Source organism: Calonectris borealis, chromosome 3, assembly GCF_964195595.1.
Source record: "Calonectris borealis chromosome 3, bCalBor7.hap1.2, whole genome shotgun sequence".
Lineage (NCBI taxonomy): Eukaryota > Metazoa > Chordata > Aves > Procellariiformes > Procellariidae > Calonectris > Calonectris borealis.
This window is the reverse complement of record NC_134314.1, coordinates 41,119,319-41,141,694: the sequence shown is the minus strand read 5'-3', so window position 1 is coordinate 41,141,694 and position 22,376 is coordinate 41,119,319. Positions and strand designations below refer to the sequence as shown.

At 40.5% G+C, this 22,376-nt stretch overlaps 1 protein-coding gene across 1 annotated transcript; it reads right to left on the bottom strand.

The window, feature by feature from the left end:
• Positions 1-1,646: 1,646 nt before the first annotated feature.
• Positions 1,647-16,608, bottom strand: CFAP206 (cilia and flagella associated protein 206). Its single transcript, XM_075148048.1, has 12 exons — positions 16,501-16,608; positions 14,736-14,819; positions 14,331-14,421; positions 12,461-12,649; positions 12,036-12,194; positions 10,930-11,138; positions 9,977-10,096; positions 9,231-9,429; positions 8,391-8,528; positions 6,181-6,374; positions 4,998-5,141; positions 1,647-1,967 (listed from the first exon to the last, which is right to left on the bottom strand). Exons 1-12 carry the CDS (start codon positions 16,606-16,608, stop codon positions 1,737-1,739), a joined length of 1,866 nt encoding a protein of 621 aa, XP_075004149.1. The 3' UTR covers positions 1,647-1,736.
• Positions 16,609-22,376: the final 5,768 nt, after the last annotated feature.

Here is a 22,376-nt window from a genome sequence, read left to right as displayed (position 1 = left end):
AGTAGTAAGCTCTTACATACCGACATGTTTCTGCTGTGCCAAAACTGAGATAATTACAATTGCATTCCCCAGTATTTTAGAATAATACAGTAGCTTCTCCAAATGAAAAAGAAAAGAGTAAGTGGGATAAAAGGGATTTTCACTTACCAGTTTTCTTTTAAATAAATGTGTTTATGTATTCTTAAAATACCAGTGGGTTGGTTAAAAGTAATAACTTTAACATAAAAGATTCAAAGCAAATGACGATAAAAATACATGGAGATCAACATAACAAAAAGTATTCAATGAGACAGCAACTGGGTATTTTCTCTGGATAAAAAAAAAGCTGCAGCCGGTAATAGCATTCATGTTTTTATTAATCTAAAAATCAGTGCCAGCTCATCATTGAAAAACATGGAGGAGCAGCACATGTAGCTGCTACTGATTAATTTCATTTCACAAAAGAGAAAACCACCTAGTGGAAACCATTTAGTTAAGTTTTTTCTGTGCTCCCCTCCTGCTCCTTTTTTTTTAATAATGCCTTGCGGATTTGTCCCAGCTGTATAACTTTAAAAAGTGAAGCCAGATACCTTGGAGACAGTTAAACAAAAAGAGAATGCTATCCTGCACAATGCCACTGGAAAATGAGCCAGCAGCTTGAATCTTCGAGCTTCATTGTCACAAGCTTGTGTAACAATGACCCACGCTGCACCTGACCAAAAAAGAGACTTGGAAACCTTCGTACACCCTATGGCAATCACGGTTGCACACCTGGACTTTTTGCCAATAATAATTTGTGGAGATCTTTGTTGTTGTGAAAAGTATCTGTCTTTTAAAGTACCCCTGCTTCCATTTGAGAAGATGTTTCATCTTAAAGCTCAAACAAAAATACTAGCTGCAGTTGCGTTGATCAGACCTGGCACATATTTCACTGCCACAATGAAATAAAGCTAAAAACCTTTTCCTGTTGTGCTTCAGTTTTTCAAACAAGTGAAACAGAAGTTTCAAAAAGGTGGCCCGAAGTCAAGTTCCTACGGTTTCCAATGTGCTCACCAGCACGCTGTTTAGCCAGTGAATACAGAAATTACCGGAGACCTAAAAGGCTGCCAGAGCCATCCAAGCTGGATTCCCTCCTCTCGACCTCCCTGCCTTGGCCTACACTTGTAACGCCTATTACCCTGCAAAGGCACTTGGGGTAACGACAGCACAGACGGACAGGCCCAAGGACCGAGACTGACCACATTTTGCTGGTTTTACCTTCCTGATGATTCTGCTCTAAGGGTGGAGCTGTGACATCTGGGTGACTCTCTTGGGATCCGTTTTGTTTCACACCAATGGGAATTATGCCTCCGTAGGAGCTGCAGCAGTGGCCCTGTATCTCATAAAAGCTGTTTGTCTTACATTATCCTGTTCACGTACCAAAGACATGGCTCTTAAGGACAGTGTTTCAGCAGGCAATCGTTGTATTAAAGCCTCAAGAAAATCCCAGAACACACACTACACGTTTAAATGTTAGTTTAAGTTAAAGTCTTTGGGAACATCTTGATCTTAAATGGCTGTTTAAAATCTGGGTGTTTCAGGCTTATCATTTCTATCACCTAATGCCAGTCAGCAGCCCCAACAGATAAGGTAAATGAAATAAATCAACTGCTCCTGGAATCAACAGACACAGTAAAATCTTTTGTATTTTAATTCAGATACATGCAGGGTTTTTTTTATATACACTCAAGATATATCTTTAGGTTTCTCATCTTCACTTAGGTTTCATCTACTGCTCTTGTTAAGTCTACTTTGACCATATGAGTAGAATGAGATGATCCTCCTCGGAGACCTTCCAAGAAAATCTGTGGCTTGGGTACATTGCTTGAGTTGTCACGCTTAGTCTGGGTGCTAACATCTTTTGGCAAGTACACTTGGGTGGAGTTCTCTCTTCTCATATGACTGAGATCAGTCTGCATGGCATGAGTTAATTTGCGACGCAAATTGGCCTAAAGACACAAGAAAAATCAGATTAAGCAAAATTTTGTTTGAACATTTTAGCACTAGCGTATACTTAGGTGTGTTTGTGTATTTTACATTGATGGGCTTCACAAACCTGGAACATGGCCCACTTCACCCTACTGTCAATACACAGTTGCAACTGTGATTTGATAACTCCTGAACTAACAGGATGTGTGAACAGCACTGTATGTAGCCCACACAATTTTAAATTGGCCTCTTACTGCTTTCATGTTTTCCTTTGGTCACCGTGCTTCAAATTTTGTTAAATGCTGGAGCCTTTGTTTTGTTGGAATAAAATGTTGTTTTCACGTTAAGCTCTTCCAGCGCTTCAAATTAATTTCAATCAGTCTGAAAGCACACTGAATGGGATGGCAGGCAGATAAATTCTTTGGGCATCTGAAACCTAAAACAAGCTTGAGGATCCCAAATATTGTGGAAACCAAGCCTTTGTCTGGTTTCAAACCAAATGTGACAAGGTTTAGGTGTTGGTGTTACAAAGTAATGGATAAAAGGGAAAAAATGCCTTCTTTCAAGACATTGCTTATTAACCCCTTGGCAAGGGGCAAAAGGTAAGGTAATTTATGATTAAAGCTCTGTTTAATCACAGAAACTGCTGTAGATACAACAAAACCGCTTCTCACAAAGTGTTAATATTACAAAGTCAGCACTTGAAACAACAAAATGTTCCTTATTCCAGTGAGCCTTCTATGTCAGCAATGATGTAAAACACTGTAAATCATATGACGTAATGTTGTCATCAAAATATACAAAATCCAGTCTCATGTGGTGGGATCCAGACCCTACATGTAAGTGAGAATGTCCCTGGAGCCCAGGCCAGTCAGCGGAGACTGGAGTCAGTGGAAGCTGGAGAGTGATTAAGTGGGCCAAATTCAGTGTGAATGAGCCAAAATTTTCTCCAGACTCCACTAGCTAGGTCTCTCTCAACTGGAACGGAAGTCGAAGAACCTATATGTAGACACATTTTGATATCTTAATTTACAACTGAATCTTATGCATAGTGTCATCAAGGAAAATACAGAAAAGAACAATAAGGAATGTACAGAAGAGATGGCATGGAAAGAAAGACAATATTTTAGTCTTCTGAGGGTTTTAATGGCAATTAAAACAGGAGCAGGCATGAGATCCTGTTTCTCTGTTCAGTGGATCGCTCTTGAAAACTGAATGTATGCTATTGTAAGGAACTATGCTTGCACAGAGAAACAAATATGAGCTGCAAATTTTACATCAAACAGGTGTTCTAACAAACTCATATTTTAACACTTCCTATCACTGCAAGTTTTCTGGCTAAGTATGAACAACAGAGAAAAAACCCAAGGCATCTGAGCTCAATCTCTAAGAAAACCCACAAATATGTCCGATGCTTCCCTAAAAGTATCAAATTCACAGATGCATTGGGAAGCTATTTCTGTTATTTTAGCACTTTGATTCTAAATGCTGTATCACCTCCATATTACAAATTCAGCATAGTCATTGTAGACAAAACACTTTTGCATGCATCTGGGATTTTTTGTTTCAACTCAGCATCACTAATCTCCCATATGGACAGCTGAGGCTAAAACACCCTTAGTACTTTAAAGTACTTTCTCTAAATATTTCAAACTAATGAGCTACAGATTTGCTTGTGAACGGTCTTCATGCTCAGCTATTGGAAAACATCCACCTTTGCTTATGCTGAAGATAAACCACTGACCACATCTTACATTTATTTATGTAGTTTTGTCCATTACAGAAGCATAGGAGGCTTTTAGTTAGGCCTCTTGTAAACCTAATTGGCTTCTTTATATACCTGAGTAACAACTATTACTTAGAATCCTTTATAAGCCAGTTAACACTGGCAAGACTTCTCAGTCCAAAATTCTGGTTTCCTTTTGTAATGTTGGGGTTTTCATGGCAAAAAGAACAACAGGAAGGAAATAATAGGCTGCACAGCAGACCACAGGCCTCCATAGTGCATCTGTTCACAGAAAAAAAAAAAATCAACCCTGCAGTATTCTGTGTCCAGTTGATATTGGTAACCGCAATATTCCCTGTACTCACAAGTTCATTGTGACTGAATTGTGAAAATCAGGTGCTATACCTTGACAACTGCTGGCAAACCATAGAAGGAAGCTTTTTAAATATATACTGTTACTTTAAAAGTTTTTATGTATGTGGCTAACCTTCTGTGGACAGGCTGTGATATCCAATCCATCAGAAAATCATCATGATAGCATAACAAACATTTCCTCTGGATTATATATACAACACAAAACCTACTTGCTCTGTTTCTTACCTCTCCGGATTGGTCCTACATGAAAAAGGGAATTTTTTTTTTTTTTTTAAAAAAAAAGCAGAATCGGTTTTAGCAAACATGAAGAATCAGGATAAAATGAAAAATATTTCATTATGCAAAAAAAAAAAAAAAGAAAAAAAAAAGAAAAAAAAAGGCCTCATGCTTTGCTACCTTTCAAGGATGGATAAGTTAGCTCAAAGAAAGCTTCTGCAGCGTCAAACACATCCAAAGGTATTCCTAACCATTCTGTCTGCCAGTTACCACATTTTTCCTCTTCTTACTTGATGGTAATAAATATTAATATAAGTTGCTCAACTTGCAATAAAGTTTTGCCTGACCCAAATCTTTCTGCAACGTTTTGTTTACAAAGAAAGTATATAGCAATATCTTCAAACTGTTAAATTTGAATGTGGAGAAATAACTTAAAAATTCAATGCTAATCAACAAACTCTTACTACTTAAAGAACGCAAATGAAAAATTTGGAATAAATGGACATGCCAGTGGAAGCACTGCTCAAAAAATTGGGGAAAAACATGGAAAAAGTGGGAGAATAAGAAAGTCTAGAAATACAGAAAGAAAATACCTGGAAAAAAATATTGAGCCAGTTGTAACGGAATAATCTTTGAATAATGTTAAATTTATGTTGCAAGGAACAAAAGTTTACAATAATTTATTCTGTACTTTGTTATCCAACAATGAAAATCTGGTAATAACAATACAAACCAATTTTATAGCTTTTCTTCTCAGTTCCCATTCATTCCATTCATAGGACGTCACAATAGTTGGAGGCAAGATATGAGTATCAGTTTGAGTACTACTGTCACATTTTGTGGTTGGTTTCATCAAACATTTGTCTGCATTTCTGGCCTGGATGAAAAAAAACCCAAAACCAAGCAAGGCATTAACGAGAATGCAGACGTCTAAGAGAAACAGCATGTGGATATGCTACTTTTTAAAAGCAAATAAAAACCTGCAAACCACAAGTGGATAATGATTTTTACATTAAAAATATTTTTGTTCCCCCTGCCCCTGCTAAAAAAGAAGAAACCATTAAGTATTCGATGGATTTAATTTCTGACAGAAAACCCTTTAGGCAGAGGCCACAGCTGAATTTCAGACTCCCACATCCCAGGTGAGTGCTTTAATCATTGGATTTTGATAAAAGGGGTTACCACTACCACCACCAGTATTTTATGATGCAGGCACCTCAGTTTATCTTTATGAATGGACTAAAAATCACAAATCATAATTAGGAGAAATGCTTACATCTCTGCCAGAGCTGGGATATAAAACATATCTTTCTCACCAAGGGCCAGTTCAAGACTACATACTTTGCATTGCTAGGGACCTAGAATTCGCAATGTATCACGGAGAATGTCTATGAATCCAAATCAAGTCTTTGGATTTCACAAGGTAGCACTGTTGTGTTCATTATTAATGAGTCCCCTTTCATTTTGTAATATATGTCCCCAGATATCACTACACCCTCATCCAGCACATACTGATGAACTGCTGAGCTAAAGCTCCAGTTAATATGGTATCTGGCTTATCTTCTATTGCATTTATTTACTGTCCCTTTAAGCTACTTTTGCAAAAATGAGGAAAAGAAACATCAGACACAGGATCTTCCTAGGCTAAGGACAAACAGCTTTTATCGCTGCCACAATCCTTTGGCTCTACGTATTCTCCTATGAAGAGATAAGGTGAGAACAACATTAAGGGAAAACTTTTCTTATCAACACCCTGAAGACCTGGAAAAGATGGACCTTCAGACATTCTGTATGATAGGCAGATGATTATACTTCTTTTCTAAAGATGGGTATCATCTGTTGTCTTTATGTTCTAGAAAGGACAGACCAACTAGAGACCCAACAGCTGTTCAGCAAGAGGCATGGGCAATGTGTACCTGTGCGTACGGAGCAAGGTATTCAAACTGATGACAAAGTTCGAGCAGTTGAATTAGCTCTGCATGTTCTTTTGCTTTTTCTACATTCAGTTGAATGAACTTATCTGGATCTTGAGCAAAGATGTATGCAGCTTCTTTGGAACTGAAAACATAACATCTCTCCCTGTGCTTCAAAATTCCAATAGCAGGATTTCCTAAAAAAACCCAAAACAAACCCCACAAAATAAAATAGCAAACAGTATGCTATCCAATACAAAAGACATTTGTAATCAAGATTCTGTGCTTCCCTCAAGTCAGTTTCACTTCCTTTTTTTCTGAAATCAGAATAAATTGTTAAATAAATACTTAAATAATGTAAGATTTTAAAATATAGAAGTCTATTTTGTTAAGTCAGTACAACTGCTTTTGATCACTTCGCATACAGCATGCCTTAGTGCATGTCTGTCAGAAAAACAACAAATAACACACCTATAGCAAAGGCATAAAAAACATTGCCCACACCCCAAATGTTTCCCCTATAATCTCCAGCAAATATTTGATTGCAGTCCATTTATACCAAAGGGCATAACACTGAAATTAACTGAAGAAGCAGATGAAGCAGCTGACAAGCTGGACAATAAATTAACAGAGAAAATGTCAATAAAGGCCAAATAACTTATATAGGAAAACACAAATTGAGCTCAAGGACAGTGGCAGGCTCTGCTTCAGCTGTCATTGCCCATGAGAGACCTGGAATCATCATAGATAGTGCCTTGAAAATACTAAATGGCACTACTCGGTGGCAAGCAAAAAAGCAAAAAGAATGTCAGGAATTATTAGGATGCAAACAGACGGGGTGAAAAAACCAACATTATAACAATCTATATGCTATATTTGTAATACTACATTTTGTTCCAATACAACAGAGTAAGAAAAAGTAAAATGAAGGGAGTTGCGAGTGACCAAAGGCTTGGAATACATTTCAGAGAAGCAGGGGTTAAAGAAAGAGGCCTCTTCAGCATTAAAAAGAAGCAACTGAAGAGAAATAATATGATACGGGGTTATAAAACCATGAATTGCGTGCAATATAAAATTACTACTTGCTAATTTTCCTAACAGAAAAACTATCAGGTCTTTGATGAAATTATCAAGCCAGAGCTTAAAACCATCTCAAAAAGAGGTACCTTTTCAATAGTATATATAACTATAATTGTGGGACTCTTTGACAATAAGAGTATCCCATGGCAAACTCTAAACGGATTCAAAAAGCAATTAGATAAATGAAAAACCTCTATCAAGGATTATTCAACAGAAAGGTACAGGCACAACATTTATCTGAGGAAATCCCGTAACCACTGACTGCTAGAACAGGGAAGGATATAATTAAGGAAGGATCATTCCTACTTGATTCCTCATAATCTTCAAGTGTTCGTGACTGACCACATCCAGAAATCGGATACAGGGCTAGAGAGACCTTCAGTCCAACCCAGGACAGCTGTTCTCATACGCAATACTACATAAGTGTAACTAATTTAGATTGCCCTTAAATTATCTATTTTTTAATACTGCTAGAAACCTCCTGTAGGTTTAAAAAAGTTCTATATGGATAAGTTCTATAACGGACAGGGAGACAGAAAACATGAACTGATGAGGTAGCTGAAATAAGGCTTTCTTTCAAGACAAATGACCCTAGAAGATAAAAAAGAAATCCTATGGTTAGTTGACTTAATCAACTGCACTTTTGCATTCTTTTCAGAGAAGATTTTTGGGACTTTATATCCACTGTTTAAAAATACATATGATGTAGGCATGAATGGGTCTGTTTGCAACAGACAGATACACAAAATAGAAGGAATGACCATTTTCCTATGCCTGTATTAAAACACATTAACAACAATAAACAAACCTGCATTCAGGTGCAGTGTAGGTTACACAGACGCACATATAGCAGGAGGAAACATTTATCCATCCCATCTTGTTTCTGCCTCTGCTTGCTTGTGCCTACTTTCTCTTGAAGCCCTCCTACCTTCTATTTAGGGCAGTTTATTTGTGTATTTTTAAAAGAATTATACTTTAACAGGAGAAATAATTTATCTGGGGTGAAAATTACAAAAATGAAAACACAGTACTCCAGCTTTGGCATACGAAGATGCATTCAGAACATGTCTTTACATTTTCACTAGTACTTGTGTACATATAAAGTATGGAAAAGACCTAACTACAAAGCATACCTGGGAGGGTGAGGCCTTTCACACCAATTGCATGTGCACAGAAACCATGGTACTGGATTAGCAACTGGTCAAAATTATCAGTGGTCTCTGGAAAAAGCCATTCTTGGTTCTTGAAATCAGAAACATTCACTCTGGTTCCTAAGAAAAGGTTTAACAAAGGAAGGATTTCACTAACAAAACGTCAGATATTTAAAATATAATCATGTTACAGGATAACCAGATTACTGCGGTCTTCACAGGGTGACCTGCAGTGTCAAGATCCCAAAAGCCAAACTTTAGCCCTCCCTTAAGAGAGATCCTACTGAAAACTCAGTCCTGCAGGAGCCTTCTTTAGTAGCATTAGTTTTCTTTGGAAACAGGGGATGACAGGTAATATCTTATTCTTCTATTTCGTCTTCACCCACTCACGCACTACAAAACCCCTGGAGTACAACTTGGTTACTAGGGATACCATCTTACAAACAAATACTTCTGGTAACCAAAGCTCCGTTGCATTAGCTTTTTTATTCCCCCTTCCATTTCAGAAGTTCTGAAAGGTATAAAAAGACATAAACAAACTTAAGAAATGTCAAAAAAATGTAGAAATATTATTCTCTGATCATTCTGCCATTTTTGTAAGGTATGTTTGTATCTAGTAGCTATATATTAATTTTATATATAAAAATAAAAGCCCAAACTACAGTACACGAAAAAAAAATTCACACAGTACAAGTCTCATTTTAATTTACTGTGCAAATTCTGATTATTAAAAAATCAATGTGTAGCACCTTCTATAAATAAAATTCAAACCACAAAATCTTGGAAAATGAAGGAAAAAAGAAACCTAATAATTTTCAGTACCCATGGTTTCTCTTATCCTTTCCTCATCACTTTTCACAGTCACTCCTTCCAGAAGAGACGTTAGCACTTCCTCAGGAAAAAGCTGTGATTGGATTTCTGAGAACTGTTGGAGACTGTTAGTCATATTTGTGAGGAAGCTTAGCAGTAGTATCTCATCCTGAAAGCCGGTCCAAAGGTTAGAAAGTGCAACAAAGAGCGGCTAGAAAATAAAGAAAAATTATCTGAAATCCAGATTTGTTTTATGTCTGCAGCATAACCCAAGTGCTGTGCACAACAATCCCTGCTATCAGAAACTTGATTTCTTTAGAAAAATGATATCAAGGAGTCATAGTGTAATTACAGGAATTGCTATCTGAAAGGACTTTAAGAGAATCACACTCTGATGTGCTGTTATCTGTCATCATTGTGTTCTTACTATTTCTGCAAGGAACAGGAGAATATTTACACAAACCAGGAAAATATTACTGTAAATCTACAAATACTGAGAAATTACTCAAGACACTTACAGTAAAATACCATTTAATTCTTTCTCCTCCTCTTTGTACCTTGCTTTTCTTTTACCTGAGATCATATATTTTAGTTTAGTTGCCCCTTCAAAAATCACAGATGCTGTTATAATAGAAAGAAAATAATGTAGCCTTTTTCTTAACACAAACTATGCAAAAATACACTGGTAAAGTATTTTGCAATACTTCAGTAATTTTTTATAATTAAGAAGAAATAGGTTTTCCATTCAAAATACTTACAAAAACTTCTTTGGTATCTATGGAAACCCTATTCTGCACTGTGTTTTTCAACTGCTCCATTGTTGTTGCAAACTGCACATTCATCTTTTCAACTTCTTGAGCACTTGTAATTGCATCAGACTGGAAGGAGAATTTACTTGAGGTAAGAAGTATGACAGTCAAAAATCAGGTATTTAGTAACAAGTATTTACTTGGATCTCTTCATTCAAATGTTTTCAGACAGCTGTTTTCAAGAACGAAATGCAGCCTAACTTTCCACAAAATACATTTTTCCTTAAGTGTTCAGGTATAAAACCAGATGCTTCTCTCAAACATATACTAGTAATTTTTATAGAAAACCTCTACATTTTTATAATGAAGAGAACTGAAAAAAATTTAGAAGATAAATATTTTTCCAAGCTTTATGATACACAGGAAAAACTAATAAAACCCTGCAGTTTCTCAAAAGACAAATGAAAAAGTCTTCATAAACAAAACAAGTTTTGAGAATTTAAGTTGTATTCTACAAAGACTTCTGATGACTCCATATGTGTTGGGGATGTCTACACACTAAAATTGACGTGATTTATGGATTGAACAAAGAGATTTTTTCCCTCATGCCTTTTGGGGCAGATTGACTATCAATATGCAAACAAGAAAAAAGTCCTACTTTTTTAGTCCTTTGTTAATGAAATTAAACCAAAAAAGGAAACCTCCAGAAATGAAATGGAAGCACAGTCACACTGCAGCAAAAAATCAATTAATTTTGTGTTTTACCTGACAGTAGCCAAACCCAGCAAGTTAGGTAAAAAGTTCAGCATGACAGATGATGTAGGTTATCATAGATTGAGATCAATTTTATTTCATTTATTTCTGAATCATTTTTCTTATATTTCTGTCCTGTACAAATAGGTAACTGGAATACATTCCATCTGCAATAAAAACCCACGGGATATACCATGATGGTATCTCACCAGAAGGATGCAAAGGAAGGCCTCATATTGTCTCACATTGAACAGTGCTTCTTTTAATTTAAAAGAACTAAGCTGTGTATATCTGTGTTGGTCTTCCTGCATGGATTCCAAGAGAGCAGCGTACCGGTGGGCTAGCGTATGGCAAGTATTAAGACCTTCATCGACAGTCCGTGTAGCTGACGGAATGGCTTCATTCAGAATGGCTGGCACTGATTATATAGAATAAATATGAGATACATATAAAAAGAATTATTTAAATCATTAGCGAAAGATTACAGTGCAGTAGTTGAGCAAAGTAGACTTCCAATAAAATTTCTAAATTTTGTCCTTATATTCATGCATTTCCAAATGTTTGCATACTAGATTCAACCACCGTATCTTACCAGGCAAGTGGTTTCACATAGTCAGAATTACATGTGCGGAAATGTCACAGTCATGTCAAGGACTGCGAGAAAACTTGCTTTATAGTAGATGCAGTTCAGTTGATACTACTGACATGGATTTCCTGAGAGACTTTAGGCAATCTGCACAATTTTCAACTCTCAGTTTCCTCTAAAACGGGGCTGCAGACCTTTCTTACAGAGAAGTCTCCACACTGAACTACAATACTACATGCATATTCACAAAAACATTTCCACTGACGAGGATTCAAAATGCAAAAGATTTTTAAGAATATGTTAAGAATCTGAAGAGGTTACTCTGAATTATGAGAATACAGATAATGCCCCAGCAACTTTTATCAATTCTCATTACACACATGCAACAGAAAATTATAATTGGATTGACAGTGTCCTTTCCAGATTTTAATGAAGTGCTTTTAAAGGCAAACATTATATATTTCATTCACTTAATGGCAAGGCATCAGGGAAAAGTTATCATGAAGTAATTAGTGCATGAAGTTAATAGGGCTCCTTCTTAGCTAAAAAGTAGTAGCCTACATGGAAACCTATAATTAAATACCTAATATGTACTTCTCCTTCAGGTTTACAGACCCTGAGTCAAAGCTGTTTATCTAGAGAGATGGGATATTATTGGAGCCGCTCCAGTGAAGAAGACCAGGAAGAATTAATTGGGAATACACAGCCCAAATGCAGTTGTCTACTTACAGTCATCAATGCTGCTTCCTCCTTTCCTGCATTCCTTGTTGTACAACCGAATTCCTGTGACTAGCGTGGCAAGATTTTTCAGCTGTTGCTCTTTGTTCTTCTTACTGAGTGAGGCGAAAGTAATCATCTCTGTCTGGGGGAATACACTCTGCAGGGCAGCTAGAAGCATTTCAAAGGGTGAGAAAACCCTCAATATGAGGTAACAGAAAAGAAAATCATTAAACAAGGAAAAATATCCTCTCCTGAACAACTGCAAAAAGTAGGAAATCCATGGCAAATTTAGACTTCAAGGCTGAGCAGTGACGGTTTGGGTAGTAAGCATTCATCACGGTTTACCACATCTGTATCTAAAGATCAGCAAAGAGAAGGTGAAATTTTATTTTTCAATAAGAAAAGCCGAATTTCACAGCTGGGAGTTTACTGACCTGTTACCTCCCTGACAACCTCAATATCTGTTGGGGATCCCAGGCCAGAGCTCAGCAGCACGTAGCTAACGATCTTTCGATACACACTCTCCATTTCTTCTTGCACACGAGGACGACTATCTGTGATATCTCTGACCACAGGAGCCAGCCTTTCCTCCAGAACACGGTGCTGCTCGCTGAGTAATTCAGCTAGGAGAGAAGGATTGTTAAAAAGTGCTATCTAAATTATTTGGAATTTGGGTTATACAGAGGGTGCAATTCATTTCCACAATCAGAGCACCAACGTAAGGTTTCTGAAGCACAGATAAGGGGAAGAGATGTTCAAGGTAGCATACCGTTATAATTAACAACAGTGGAGTTAAACATTAACATAATTAGCATGATTAACATCAGTCAGTAGAGTCCAGAGAACTATTCAGGCCAAATTAAGCAGCAAGTCTCTGGCTCTCTGGATTCTTCTGACTGCAGTAGGACCTAACACACACACACATATTTCATAGACACCTGAAGTTAGGCACCCAAATCTGAACACTATTCAGGATCTCAGAATCTTACTGGACCTCTTGAGCTTACTGAGCTTACTGAGTCCAGAAGACTTCGGAGCAGCTTTCTAGTTTTGCTAATTTTTGGTTTTAATCCATGCTAACAAGAAAACATTTTCATGACCTCCCCACACAGAAATGTTAATTTTTTGTCTACTCTTGTTCTGTGTCTTCTGTGTCCCAGCCAGCCCTCACTGTCCCACTGAGATCTGAGGCTACAGTTACAGCAGAGACATTCTACCCATCTCATTTTTCTTCCACGTTCCCATTCTCAGACCATATGAAGTTACCACTGATGAGACCAAAACATACTTGTAACTGATTGTTCAAGATGATTGCTCATCTCAATTAGGGATATTGATAAAACATCAAGTTCTCTTTCAGATACGTGACTGCAGTTCTGGGTACTGGTTCTCTTTCAGATACACAGGTGCAGCACAAGTTTTTCTTGATGAAGGCAGCTAGCCACTGCACCTGAAAGCATAATTGCTCTCAAGCGATCTAATACATTACATTCAGTAAATCTCTCAGACAGGATGAGATGAGTGTACTCTCAAACGTAATGTACATTTTTACCCTACTATATTGTCCTGGTTTTGGCTGGGATGGAGTTAATTTTCTTCCTAGTGCTGTGTTTTGGATTTAGGGTTAGAAGAACGTTGATAACATACTGATGTTTTTAGCTGTTGCTAAGTAGTCCATAGTCAAGGACTTTTCAGCTTCCCATGCTCTGCCAGGTGCACAAGAATCTGGGAGGGAGCATAGCCAGGACAGCTAACCCAACTGGCCAATGGGGTATTCCATACCATGTGACGTCATGCTCAGTATATAAATGGGAGGCGTGGTCCAGGAAGTAGCGATCACTGCTTAGGTATCAGTTGGCGGGTGGTAAGCAATTGCATTGTGCATCACTCATTTTGTATATTCTACCATTATTATTATTATTATTATTATTATTATTATTATTACTACTACTACTACTACTACTACTACTACTACTATTATTTTCCTTTCCTTTTCTGTTTTATTAAACTATCTTTATCTCAATCCACAAATTTTACTTTTTTTTTTTGATTCTCTCCCCCATCCCACTGGGGGAGGGAGGGGGAGTGAGCGAGCAGCTGTGTGGTGTTTGGCTGCCTGCTGGGTTAAATCACAACATATATTTGTACTGAAACACCATACTCCTATATAGTACATTTCTCCAGGGATTTTTATTTTGCTTCACTGCCAGCAGTCATTTAACAGGAATCATTATTAGCCCTACAGAGAGAGATATTAAATCCTAAACTCAGAATCAACTATGAAAACATCTATATTGAAATTACCTCTGTTTGCATAGTTCATATCAAAGTAAACTTGCATCTTAATTGTGCTCACGGATGGGTTTGTTGTGTCAAGCAGCCTGGTAACACAGAGCTAAGAAGAGAGACAGAGAAGTGAGTTTTTCTCACAGGGGAAACGGTCTGAACTGACAGTGACTATGCTACAGGTTTCACAACAGTAGTAGAGCCCCCTCCCTACCATTCTCTGAACGCTATTAAGTATAAGGCATTTATTAATATGAGGGAACACATAATCCAGCCTTTAGCTACAGAATCATGAGAATAAAGTAGCATTAAAAATTTGGAAGTGTTCATATCAAAATAAAATTACATTTTACTTACAGGAACAGATAGCAAATAATGCCAGCCTTAGCTAAGTAGTAACTGTCAACATCATGTCAGAATTACCTGGATAAGATTTTGCACATCTGTTTTTGTGAGGAGTTGATCCACATTAAAGTCATTTCGTGGATCTAAAACAGCAGCTTTCACCTAGAGATGGCCAAAAGAAAGCTATTAATTTATATCTCAACATATACTTTTTGCAACTAACCTTTTATTTTCTGAAAAATCTCAGATGCAGTCAATATTTCTTTACTATTCTTTTTTTCCATTCAATCTTTGATAATGAAACAAAGTTACTTCATTTCACATGTTGCCAGTTTCAATCTCGGTTCTCAGACATAAGTGAAAAAAAATCTATTTGTGATGCAAACTTTGTAGAGAAATATTTAAATAGAGCTCCTTTAAAAACTTACTGGAAAAATATTTTTCTAAGTAAAATTTTATAAAAATCCATCATGGTTGTTTATAGACTTCTCGGTTGGTGTTGCATCCATCAGTATAAATGTTTACCATTTGGATAAAAAATTCAGTGTCCTGCACACAGGGAAATATGTGCATGTTTGTAACTGGTGTGCATGCTGGGTATCTTGCCAGCCATATGCGAAAGGTTTTTACCCATTAAAATTTTCATGCTTAATTGATTAATACTGCTTTTGAGCCCAATGTATTTTTTAAAGCCATAGTGTCACCTTCAGGAAAAAAAATGGCAGACTAACAGTACTGCTGTGAACCATTTACATTCGTACGCAAGTTTATCAAGAGCTGATTCTGTTCTTAAACCATCAATAAAGAAAGTACCTAGCTCCATCTTTCTGCACACAGATTTGCAGATGCATTCAGCCTATATTCTGCAGCGGTGCTCTGTCTCGTAAGAGGACATGCCAAAGCGTATAACGTTTTTTAGATACTTATAGTTGTTTACCAAGGACAACACTGAGATAGATTGATTCAGCTTCGTTTTTAGTTTAAGTGGGATCCAGGCCCACTCCTTCAAATATTCAGCCCATTTATACTCCCTGGCCCTGCCTAAACAGAGAAACAAACAAAAGAATCCGTCACAACAGACGGAAGAGGTAAACGTCAAAGAATAAATATAGCTGCTGCAATAAACATTCACCTATGCGTTATGCCTTTTTGTTCATTTATGAAAGAGTGGGAAGAAATGTTATTAAAACTTGGGAACACTTCTCATTTTCACTTCAGAAAGGAAAAAATGGCTTACCTGCCTGCAGGAGAAAACTAAGGGAGAACTCTCATTTGGAGTTCAAAGAGTTCCAAGGGCTCAGTACCTCTGGCCTTTTCAGGGCCTTATACTCACATAGATAGCAATTCAGAGGAATGAAATATTTTTTCAGGTTTTTAGGCCCCTGTGCTGAGTATCACTGAACGCCCCTTTAAAACTTCCCAATGCGGGCTATCAGAAACCGAGATGTTTCAAAGCTCAAGTCACCCCAAAAGCCTCGGCTGTCGCCATCCCAGCCTGGGCAGGCTGCTGTGGAGCTGCCATTTGAAGTTTGTCAACTTTTAAGACCAAAGGAATGATTTATGTCCTCACTTCACGCCATTCAGTCCGAGCAGTGTCAGTCAGCGACTTCGGGGGAGCTATTCATTGTATGTAAAATTAAGCCTCCACCTCACGAAAGCCTTAAAACCGGTTTGAACTGCCAAGCTACCGGGCATCCAGGTTTGAAACTTCTGATCTATATGCTATTGATACATATATATCTTAATATTTTACGGATCACAACAGAATTCGAACGTGATTAGAAAAACACCCAGATGAAATAATAATAAAAAAGACCACCCTAAACATCTCATTTGCGCTTACCATGAACGCCACCAAGGTTTCAGACACAGTTTGTCCCCGGACGGCGCATTCTTGTCCGATTTCGCGAATTATTTTCTTAATGACGCTTTCGGTCTGCTCACAAGACATACTGGACAAACACACACGTTAACGGGATTAACGTTTATTTAAGACCTCGGGTGCGCCTTTCAACATTTCCCCTCAAGCGGCCGAGGGTCCCCCCGCCCCATACCGCCGGCCGGGGGCCGCCCGCCGCCCATCAGCCCCTCGGCCCCGCCGTTCCCACCCGTCGCCGCTTGTCTGGGCACCCCCTACCACCGCCCCGGGCGCCCCCAAAACGTCCCACTCTCACCTGCCCCCCCCTCCTCGGCCCGGCCCGGCCGGCAGCACAGGGCGAGAGCGGCCCGCAGCCCGGCGCCAGCCGCCGGCCGTTGCCATGGGGACGCGGCGCGGCCCGGCCCCGGCCGCTGCCGCCGCGGGGGCCTCCGGGGAGAGGCGCGGGGTGCAGGTGCGGAGGTGTGTGTGTACGTGTGCAGGTACGGATCTGCGTACGCAAATCGAGCACTTAGATACCACTCAGAGATGCACGTAGAGAAACACATGTTTATACAGAATATATATGCGTGTGTACATGCAAAACGTATATACATACATGCCTGCATATATACCAAACATATGTATATAGACGCATAGGAATATATGTATATGTGTACATAAACATCTATGTGTGCATACAAACCATGTCTGGTTGTCTCTGGCTATATGTAGGTATGCATAAATGTACATACATATGTATGTATAAACACGCATACATACCATACATAGGTATATGTATCTAAATATATACTCATATATACAATATATATGTCTATGAATAGGCAAAATGTGCATATGGATGTATATGTATATGCAAAACATATATATGGGGATATGTAAGTATATATATATACACATAAACATGTATGCATATATACAAAACAAAGAAGTATATGTATATATACACATACATATATATGTGTGCATATATATGCATATGCAAAACATACACAGATATCTTCCAAAGGAGCTTATGAGGGTAGGAGGAGGCAGGAAGAGCAGCAGGCACAGCTTTATGATTTATTTCTTTGTATATTCTCTGTTTTATTGACAGCTCCTCGGGCTCAAGCTGCCGGCGGTGGCGGGGCAGCCTGGCGGAGGCTGTGCCGCAGACAGAGAGGCTCTCCTGGGCGCGGAGGGGCCGGCAGGACAGCTCCTCCACGGTGGGTACCTCGGCAACCAGCCATTCCATCGGCGCCAGGGCACAGGCGTAGGTCGGCATCACGCCCTGCATTGGCTGCCGCCACACGGCCTGCTAGCACCAGACATCATCCGGGTCTTCCGAGACCTGGTCGTTGTCCAGGTCGCTGTAGACCACCTTCCTCCATGGTGGTCCACTTCCCCTGGTAGATCCTCCTTGGAGGGATACTTCTCCTTCACGCCCCGGAGCAGCAGCCTCCGGAGGCTGCGTGCGGGAGCCCCCCTCCTGATCTCCCTGTTGATGGGACGGTCCCTCCTGAGGGTCCCCAGCTGCTGCACTTCCCGGCCCTCCAGAGACAGGCCGCTGGCCCCCATGTCCCAGCACCGGAGCAGCCAGGCGGCGAGCCGCTCGCCCGGCTGGCGGGTGAAATCTTTCCGCACCCCTCACACCTCGCCAGGGAAGAGGTGGCAGGCGGTTGCCACCTCCCGCCCGCCTTCTGTCGCTCCCTGGGGCACTCCGCTCCCTCCTCCTCCTCCCTCACCACAGGGGTGGACCTCTGCTTTTGCTGCTTCTCCTCGGAGGTAGCTGACAACCTGCTCTCTGCAGTAGCCAACAGCCAAGTCTCTGCTTCAGCCATGTCCGTTCGCATGTGCTTGGACGCAGAGGCCGGCTTGCCCCTGTGAAGCTGCTGGAGGAAGGCCCGGTAGGCGTAGGCCAGGCCCCAGCACAGCGCCAGGAGCTGCTGTCTCTTCTCGGTGTAGACGAGACAACCGGTCTTCAGGTGCTCCGCCACCTCGGCAGGCCTGAACTCCCACGCTGTCGGGGGTGAAAACCTCCACAGGCACCTGCCCAAGCCCTCCCACACCCCTTCCCACCCAGGAATTGGCTGCTCCGGGGCGCATCCCTCAGCCTTACCCCCCGCCAGGGGGTCCCCGAAGGCAGCGCGAAGGCCCAAACCGGGACCGCTGGGCTGGGGGTCCAAAGTGGTGGCAGCAGGTGGTGGACAGCGGGGGGTCGCGGGGACGCTGTCGTTACCCTCACCAGCAGTGGCCACCTTCAAAACCAGGCTGACAGCACACAGCAGTATGAGCGTTCCTATTGCACAAGGATGCTTGAGAAGCCAGGGGTCCATTGCAGCGCGGCCAGGAAGACCTGTCCCCGGGGAGAAGAGGAGGAAGGTGTGATTGACGATTGCCTCCACAAGATGGTCCCCAGAAAGGTGGGACAGCAGCACTGCAGAGGCCAAATGCCAGGCTCAAGGCCACTTTTATCTTAAGTCCCCCTGGGCAAAACACAGCAACACAGCAAACAGCAAAGGCTGAAAGCAGACGTTAGCAATCTCTGCCAAGTAACTGCCACACAGCTATAAATTCCGTCTAACACGCTCCAATCAAATCCGTCGTTATCTCAACCCCCTCCTCAAGCCCCACATTGGGCGCCAAAAAGGATGGTGGTGGGTTGACCCCAGCCACCAGCAAAGCACCCACACAGCTGCTTGCTCACTCCTAACCCCTGCAGTGGGGCTGGGGAGAAGACAGGAAGAGCAAAAGCGAGAAAACTTGTGAGTTAAGATATAGACAGTTTAAAAAGTAAAGAGAGAAAAAAACCCAAGAAATTCAAAGGCAATCACTCACCAGCTTCCACAAGCAGATGGATGCCCAGTCTCTGAGCAATGGCCACCTTGGAAGACAAAACCCCCAAAGCCAAAGCCCTGCCTCTTCTTCCTCTACCTTAGCTTTTGTAGCTGAGTATGATGTTATATGGCATGGAATATCTCTTGGGCCAGTTCGGGCTAGCTGTCCCAGCTCTGTCCCCTCCCAGCTTCTTGCCTGCCCCCAGCCTAGTTGCTGCGGGGGCAGAGTGGGAAAAAGAAAACCTTGAGGCTGTGCAAGCAGATAGCCAAAACACCCGTGTGTTACCAACACTGTTTTAGCCACAAATCCAAAGCACAGCATCCCAGGGGTTGCTGTGAAGAAAGTTAACTCCATCCCAGCTGGACCTGGTACAGATAAACACATATACACCTATAAATGCATACAATACATAGATATATGCACCTGTATATGTATATACAAAACATGTGTGTGGTACACAGTGAGTGCTGGAGGCAGAGGTGGCACAGATGAGGCAACTTCCCTCTGCAACACGAACGAGAGAGCCAAGCTTGCTTTCAGGTCTCATGCTTGCTGCTGGAGGTGGCAGCTCCCCCAGGCTTAGCAGGGTTACAGCCCACAAGCAGCAGCCCAGTGAGCCCAAAGTTCATCCTCAGCTCTTGCAAACACCAGTGAGCACGCCGTTGGATGATAGCAATGCCTTGCTGTAACTAGTTCAGTTAGTCAATACTCAATTAATTCAAGCTTTTCCATGTCAGACAGAGGAAAGAGTAATAGCATGTTAATTAAATTTAAAAGCCATGTCCCGAAAAGGCAATCAAGTAAGCTCAAAAGGCACAGGGAATGCAGGGATAAGAGCTGACAAGCTACATCAGTTTTCAACTGATTTAATTTCTTCCCTTTGGTTTAAAGTGTCAGACAGAAAGTACTCAGCTGAGAATCTCAATGAGATCGAGATTGTAATTTTTTTCCTCTGTGAGCTCAGACAAGTCACTCTTATCAGTAAAATTAAGATGATACTGTTAATGTTAATCTTAATCAACATTAATCTTCAAAGTGTTATCATCCTGTGTATAGCCCTCACCCAGAACTGGGTTAAAAGACCAGTTAATAAGAAACCAGAATGATGAAGCTAGTGAGTGGGTGTTTGATTGGAGGAGATCAAGATGTATATGTTTTAATTTAAGAACACTATGGTGATAGATAGTTTAGTTTGTTGTGGATTCTATATTGCTTGCTTCTGTAATTTTAAACAATGAAGATTTGTTGCTTAGAAGTTAGATAACTAACAGGTGTGTGTTTGTAATTGTGTGGAGTAGTAATTAATTATAAGCTGTGTGTTTTAGAGGTAGTGATAATTAATTTTAGCTATGGAAACTATAAACAAACGTGGTCCAAGCATGGCTCAGGGACAAATTGCGACCCTATAAGGTAAAGAGGAAATAAGTTCATGAAGAGTTCACTACCCTGCCGACCACCAGAGACCACCCGAGACCCCCAAGAAGACCCTAAAGGCTTTAGTGCGCATGTGTTTAAGATGATGTAATATTATAATTAGTTCTCGGAAATGTAATGAATATGTAACAAGGAAATTTAAAATATGTATGAGAAGCATGGATATAAACAGAAAGGTGACTAGACCAGGTGTGCTTGATTTGTGGCAAGTCCACCGAGCACCCAGGCCTGAATAAAACAATATCTCTCCTGAGCGTGTGGAATTGGTTACTTGCACGCCGGGCACGAATCCGCTTTTCGGACAACAATACTATGCTACTTGGCAAGTAGCTGCAGGATTACATCCACGTTCTCAGTGTGAGTACAAAGGTACAGTGCAATGAGCCCCAGCATCACCCGTGGGAAACGCTTTGGGAAGGTCTGTGGAACAGGCATCAAAATAATCCTGCAAAGGCCATCGCGAAGTCTTAGGTTTCATTCTAGAAGCACAGCTAATGGGGCTTCTTAACAGGTCTTCTGCACTCCCATTTAAAAAAATCAATACCCTTAAGCTCAGTAATTCTAGCAAGACATTTATCAAGAGAACAAAAATCTACAGGATGCTTTTTTCACAAATTGCAGGATAAGAAGCTTTCAGGGCCCTTCCCAGAGTAGAAGCCTGTTGCTGTTAGTGAGCTTAGGGTCACAGAGATTCCCCTCTGCGCTTCCCGATAAATCATACAAAAAGCAGCTCTTTTGTAGTTGCAGGTGGGGAGGAGCGAGGGGAGAAGCAGCATATAGTTCTGGGGATTAAAAGAAAAAAGAGAAGGTGCCACTACCAGGTTTCTCTCTACAAAAGCAAATTTCAAAAGTCAGTGAATAAAACTTGGTGCTCAAAGCAGTGACGGTGATGCTTTCTCCTGAAAAGATTATCAGCTAAAAGTGGACAGTTTTACAGAGTTTAACCAAACACTATCTGCAGTAGAGAATCTGCAGTTTTGCAGCTGCAGAAAGCCAGTTCCCACCCCATAACGGTCAGAAGCTATGGCTAACATTCACAGGCTTATATTCACAAATACTTTCAGGGAGAGCAGGAAGTCATAGGTAGGATTTGTCCAGGATTTTAGTACGTATGCAGAGCCTGTATAATTGTGCAGTTTTGGCTTGACAATTTAGAGACTTTTTAAAGACAATGTAAAGACTATTTCAATAAATTCACTTTTCTTCTGGTACCTGTAGCTGTGTCTACATCTGCAAGTAGCACAATCTCTGCAGAGCAAAGCAGTTGGTGCTGAGGACCGGACGGCCACACCACACGTGCTTCAGTGGTTGTTACTTCAGACTAGCTTTAGTCTGGTCCCAGTGACTGGTGGTATGTTTGTGACTGGAGTGCATTAGGGGCACTCCCAGAGCATGTCTTAAAGTTTAATTTCACCCGAAAGGTTCACATGCTTAAAGCCCGCTCTACTATGCAAACCAAAGCACAGCAGGTGAGGACTATCAAGAGATTCTCTCCATAAACACACGCTTGATCCTAAATTAAAAAACCCACACACCCTAACACCCCCCCCATCTGGGTTATCAATATTCACAGTCATGTTAGTTTGCTTGAC